The sequence below is a fragment of the Lottia gigantea genome (assembly GCF_000327385.1).
Source record: "Lottia gigantea unplaced genomic scaffold LOTGIsca_7, whole genome shotgun sequence".
In the NCBI taxonomy this organism is placed as follows: domain Eukaryota; kingdom Metazoa; phylum Mollusca; class Gastropoda; family Lottiidae; genus Lottia; species Lottia gigantea.
The window spans coordinates 2,522,966-2,529,554 of record NW_008710370.1 but is presented as its reverse complement, the minus strand read 5'-3'; the positions used below and the strand labels follow the sequence as shown (position 1 = coordinate 2,529,554).

At 32.6% G+C, this 6,589-nt stretch overlaps 1 protein-coding gene across 1 annotated transcript; it reads right to left on the bottom strand.

Annotated features, from left to right (window-relative positions):
• Positions 1 to 383: 383 nt before the first annotated feature.
• LOTGIDRAFT_155032 (hypothetical protein) lies at positions 384 to 806 on the bottom strand (the record flags this gene model as incomplete). Its single annotated transcript, XM_009065542.1, has 1 exon — positions 384 to 806. One exon carries the CDS (start codon positions 804 to 806, stop codon positions 384 to 386), a length of 423 nt encoding a protein of 140 aa, XP_009063790.1.
• Positions 807 to 6,589: the final 5,783 nt, after the last annotated feature.

The window sequence follows — 6,589 nt, the reverse complement described above, 5'->3', positions numbered from 1 at the left end:
TATCGATCATAGCTCTNTCACCCGCAGGTTTTCTAGTATTTAGAAATACATATCCATGATCATCTGGGTTTCTCCTTTGAGCTTTACAAACCTTTTAAAATGTATCTCTATCCATTCCGTGATTTATAGACTGAATGATTTGAGATAAATCTTTATCGTTTAATTCAAATAATAAAAAACAATTTGCATTTTTTCTAATGAACATAAGAATCCATCCCATAAAAAGATTGGGATTGGTATATGCAGTGACAGTTGTGATGTCTTCCTTTGGTGAGGAATTCTTGTCGCCCGAACGTATGTTTTTAAAAAATATGGCGTTGCCTTTGTGTTTGACCCTCATTTCTCCAGTGTCGATTTTATCTATTAATTTGCTTAATCCCTCTTTAACGGTTTTCTTCGCCAAATCTTTGTCCGAATTCTTTAACCGTCCCTAATGTATCTCCTACTCCAGAACCTCCTCGTGCTTCTCTTTCCATTGCCAAATTGTGTCTACGTGCTTCGGCGTTTGCAGCGGCTTCAGCTTTCTTATCGTTGACAGCTTTGGCTATCCCAGCAGCTCCACCAGCAGTTGCAACAGCTGCAGCTAAACCAGCAAAGATTAAAGGTAAGAAAGGTAAAAATCCACCTTTTTTAGTTAAATTCTCATCAATTCTTTCCAAGTCTATATCGTCTCTGACTTTACAATATTTGTATTTATCAATAAGTTTTTTAGTTATGCTGATTTTTTTACCATTATAAGTTATTGTAGTTGGTGAAGCTGTTTCTATAGCTTCTATTATTTTCTTGACTAAAGTTTCTGGTTTCATTTTTAAAGGGTCTTTTTTTATTCAATTCTTATCATTCTTCTATCTGATATTTTAATCAAATGTTTTGCTTCTTCCAGCAATAAACAGTAGCCAGTCACATCTCCTTGTGTTTTATCGATGTGAATATTTATGTTCACTCCTGTTTTGAAAAGATCTTCTTGATGAGCTGACAGATCGAAACAAAAGATTGGATGATTGAGTGAAAAATCTGTGTATTCAAACTGAGGCGTATTTCCAAACAATTCGCACATGTTTTTATAGTTTCTGTACAATTCGTTGTAATCTTTTTTGGAAGGATCAATCAAATCAAAGGTTGATTGGGATAATTATCGTTGTTCAATCTGACTTGAACTTTGCGAATGATGGGATCTTGAGTATGGTTCAATGCCACTCTGAAAATGTTGTTGTTGTTTGTCTGAGAGCCTGGCAAGTTTTTGAAACTGACCATTAGATATCTCGCTGGTTTGACAGTGTTGGTGATTGGCCACATGGTGGATTCTCCCGTTAAAGTCATGCTACCTACCGTGTTACGACGAAGAAAAGCAATTTCGATGTCTTTGGTTAAAGAGTTGAATATTCTCGTTTCCACTTCTACGGAAGGAGTGATTACCGGTATGTAAAGTTGGATATTCGTTATTTCCAATTTTGCGTCAGAGTTGTTTTCACCAAAGAATATCTTGTTGTCGTTGATTTCTCTTTGCAAATGAATTTTATTCGGTAAACCTATGGAAACCTTTCTGTGTTCTAAGAGACCAAATAAAGGATACAACTTCCAATTAACGTAATTACCCCATCTGTTGTTCTCGACAACATTGTTGTATTGAAGCGCTCGTTTTTCAAATCCGTGATTTACTCCGCGAGTCACTCTTTCCAGTGTGTTTCTAGCAACTACCCTTATCCTAGCAAGGTCTGCGTCATTTGCTACAGTTCTGACCGGTTCTTTTAAAACTTCTCCGTCACCGACATTGGGAATCCATCCCGAAACTGAATCGTAGTTTTTGGGATACAGAACCGTTTTCAACATTGTGTCAAACTCGCCGGGGTGTTTTATGGTCTCTATCGGATTTGAACCAGCTTCCAAAACCATTTGGCTGAATAAAGACGGAAAGAAGTTGTTTTCTAAAGTCGTGTTGGTTTGTGGAATTCGATTCTGAGTGGTGTCCTTGATTTTGAAATCGCATCGGAAATGGGCATCGGAAAGCAGCAACCAATTGGACAACGAATTAATTTCAAAGGTAACTCTTCCTCCGTCGTTTATTTGGGTCTTTGTCCCTACCGATGGTGAGATGATTACGTAATCCTCTTTCTTCTTGTTGAACGAATATTGAATCGGATCATACAATTGAAAGACTGGATCCAATCTGTAATTTTTGCTTGCCATTTTTATCCAATGATTTTAAACCCTTTTCCTTGTTTTTCTAGGACTTGTCGTTCTAGTCTCTTGTTTCTTAGTTATCTTATTAGCTGCAGTTCTTTAAGTTCGTCAGATTTTTTCACTGCATCGCTTATATTTACTCCTGCTTTTGCCACAGATCCAAGAGCTTACGCTTCTGAGGAAATGAGGGATTTGTTGTTTGAGACAAAATTGGCCACTTTGGGGATGAGAGATGTTAGCGCAGAGAAGAAACCGTCTCCTTTGTTCGTGTTTTAAAATTAAAGACATTTTTATCTTTTTTTTAATGCGGTTATTTTATACTGTATTATTATAGTGATTCTTGTCTGTGGTTTGGGTAATTTATATGGAGTCTGTTATAATACAGTTTGAGGAGTCTGTTATAATACATTTTTAACAGTTTGGGGGGAGTCTGTTATAATAAATTTTAACAGTTTGGGGAATTCTGTTATAATACATTTTTAGCAGTTTGGGGAGTCTGTTATAATACATTTTAACAGTTGTGTCTTTTCGGATATGACACATTGAAAACGCTGCGCATGCGCAGAAGTGAAATGCGTCATATCCGAAAAGACATATACCTGCCATCTCAAAAACCGGATCAAACTGGATGCGCTATATCAGAAAACACATATACTACTATTCTACTCCATGTTTTTCTACATTTGTTGAATTGTTTTAGTTTTTCTTTTAGTTCATTTTGTTTTTCTATCATGTAGTTTTGTCTACTTTCGAGTTCCATTTTTAGGTAATTAAATTAAGTGAACTTCTGATAAAGCTGCTATGTGTTTACTATCTTCAATAAAAACTTTTACAGTTACTAACGATATTTGTTCTTTCGAATCATTAATCTTATTCAGATGAACTGAAAATTTTGGTTTTTCATTATAGATTATTATATTAACATATGCATCATCTCTTATTAAAAAAATTTGTTTTTGTTGATTTTATGAATATCAATTGAGATAAATTTACCATTATCAACAAAATATAGTTTTACGTATTCAAAGTCTGTTGCTCGTAAAAACTCATAAGTGTTTGTTTCTTTTTGTGGTTCTGGATTTCTAATAATATTCATTGATGGTGGAGTTTCCGTTTCCAATAACATATCAAAATCACTCAATATAAATTCATCTTCTTCTTTATCTTGTATGATTAACATTCTAAACCTATCTATGTATTTTCCACTCGTTTTAATTTCATATAAGTGGTGAAGCTTGTTGTTTTCGTCGTTACTTTCATATTCTTTAGTTTCTACATTTTTTGTACCATTGATAAACTGAAGAACTTTTTTAGCGTTAAATTTTTTATTATGTCTACGAAACCTTGTGTGAAGAAGCCTTGTGTGAAGAATAATGAATCAACTTTTACCTGAAAAGGGAAAGTTATTTCAATTATAAGTTTTTCTCAGAAATCAAAATATATTGGTTGATAAAGTATATGATCATCCGGATCAAAAATATCTTGGGGGAAATAGTATAATTTGGAACAGAATATACTCTAATATTTGATGTAAATCCATATCTTTTAAATTCACAGTCTTTTGATTTATCAATATTATCAGTAATAGAAGCATCGTAATCTCTCAAATTTCCAAATGGAAGATTGAAATAATATGATTCTTTCTTGAGAAACTTTTTTTCTAATGCGAGTATATTTTTGTCCTGTTTCAAAACTAGGTTATTAATAGTGGTTATCTGTTGTTGAATAACACTATCATCAATGTTCTGTATTTGTTGATGAATATAGGTTTTGATTTCGCTATCATCAATATTTTGTATTTGTTGTTGAATAACAATATCTATGTTTTTTAATATTTGTTAGTTCTTTTTTTAATTCACTGTTAAGTTTAGTTTCCAGAGCATTTAATTCCTGTTGAAACGTATCTTCATTTTCATCTGGAATGTTATCTATCAATTGTTGAATGTCTAAGTTTTGTTTTGCAATCTTATCCTCTAATTTAGATATTAATGAAATTAAATTTTGTAACTCAGTTTTGTTCGCTACGTCGACCAATTGTTAAACTTGTTACTTCTTGTTGCAGTTTAGTTTCATTAACAAAATCTTTATTATTTAGTTGACGTTTGAAGAATCTTTTCACATTACTTATTTTATCTTCTAAATGGTTTTTATTTACTTCAATTGAATTTATTTGTTCCCGTAAATATTTCTTGTGAATGGCATCATTATCGTTTTCCGGGACTTTAAATTAGTTATGCTAAAATTGTTCATATCTAAATCACCTTGAAGAGTGTCTCCGATTTGATCCACGAAGTAAGGTTTCGCTTTATTTATCCATGTTGTAGTGTTAGGATTTTTAGTTTCTAAAGATAAAGAACCTAATCCAAACTTGTTCGCCATTTTTATTGAGTTAAATTTATTATAATTTCTTCAAACTGTTTTCCTAAACTCAACTGATATAAAACCCAAAGTGAAAGCTGATCACAAAACTTTTGTCCCGGTAATTGAATTTGAAATGTTGAACATTTGATTGGTTTATTAGTCAATTGGATTATCTCTTCAGTGGGTTCTAATCCATAAGAATCGAAGAAATAAAAGTCAGAGTCTTTGTACAAAGCAGAATGATGAACTCCTTTTTGATCGGAAGTATGTATATTTGTTATAGCGTAAAATTTACCTTTCTTATATTTCAGATTATTTATTTCATCTCTCATACAATAATAAAACGGTGATATATTTAACTCATTCGCCCATCTCATAAGTTGAAAGTTTGTGGTTGTATCGGTTCCATATTTATCGAGAAATTCATTCATTTTTAAAAGTCGGTTTTTTGAAGTTCGTTTTGATAAAACCTACTTGCGGTTTGTTCTTTGTCTTGATCGATTAATTCATATGTTGGAGGTGATGTGGTGTTTACTTTATCAACGATGAATAATTCGTTTGTCCAGTATCCAACGTAGCCTTTTTCGAATTTACTTTTATATTTGAAAATATGAACGCGATCTCCAACTTTAAATTTGGGTTTGATATTTAAATTATTTATTTCATTTTCGTAGTTATGTTGCGCGTTAATTGACTATAATATTTGGATTACTCGAGGCTTGTGTTGGTGTGACACCTATAGATGAATGAATTTTGTTATTGTATTCATCTACAACCTCTGGTAATATTTTAAGCCATTTTTGGGATTACAATTCCGTGAACTTTTTGAATAATTTATTTTTTAGAGTCCTGTTAAATCTTTCAATAACTACAGCTTTACCTTCGTTATGCGTACTGTAAATTTCAAATCCCAGAGATTTCATATTTTTGTTATAAAATTCACTTCCTTTATCTACCCATAGTTTTTCTGGATGACGGTTAGATTGTTTCATAATCGTTTCAAATGAGTGTTTGACTGATAATCCCGTTTTGTTTTTCAAAGGAATAACCCATACATATCTTGTATATAAATCTATAACTGTGAAGCAATATTTAAATCCTCTTTCGACTGGCATATGGAATAAATCGGCTGACCATATTTCATCTTTTTCAAACACTTTGACTTTTAAAAAGTTTTTAGTTTTTCTAAATTCTTTATGAATTTCATCCGCTAATCCCATACCTAATTTCATCTTTGCTTTCAAGAGTTTAATGATTAATGCTCTTTGCATTCTCTCTTTGAAAGTTGGATTTGGAATATTTTCAAGTTCTATTATCATTTGTCTGTCTGCTTTGTGTCTGAAGTTTCTGATTTATAGTTTCTGTATAAAATATCATGTTTAAGTGCAGCGGCGTCAACTCTATTGACTGGTTCTTCCCCTGGTTTGGGTTTATCGTTTTCGTCTAATCGTTGATCTAACCTAGTGCCTGGACCGGTGTAATTATGACCAGGAAGATGTTTTCTCCGGGATATTTCGTCCATGGAAATCCAGGAAGAGAACCCAATGATTTTTGTATATCTCCTGAACCGAAATAAGTTTTTGGAGCGTGAGCGACAATCATTTTTATCCTATAACTTTAAAACCTTTTCCTTTCCTTTCTTCTAATCTCCTGTTTCGCAGTTCTCTTATTAGCTCTAATTCTTTCAACTCGTTAGATTGTTTCACTGTGTCGCTTATACTCTTTCCCGCTTCCGCGATTGAGCCGATGGCTTTCGCTCCGGTTGAAATGAGTGATTTGTTTTTTGAAACAAAGCTAGCTACTTTTGGAATTATTGTTTTACCTAGAGAAAATAATGAAGAAAAGATAGCGTCGCCCGAATAATCTTCGAATCTGTGTTGTTCGTGTTTTAGAATTAAACTCATCCTATTTTTAAGTAAGTTAATTTAGTCTGTTTTTTATCCAAAAAAAGTTATCTCCCTTCTACATTACTTAAAACGAGGTTATTAAAAAACCGGATATGTTATTTTATATAAGGGTATTTTTAATATGCTTTTTTGATAGCATG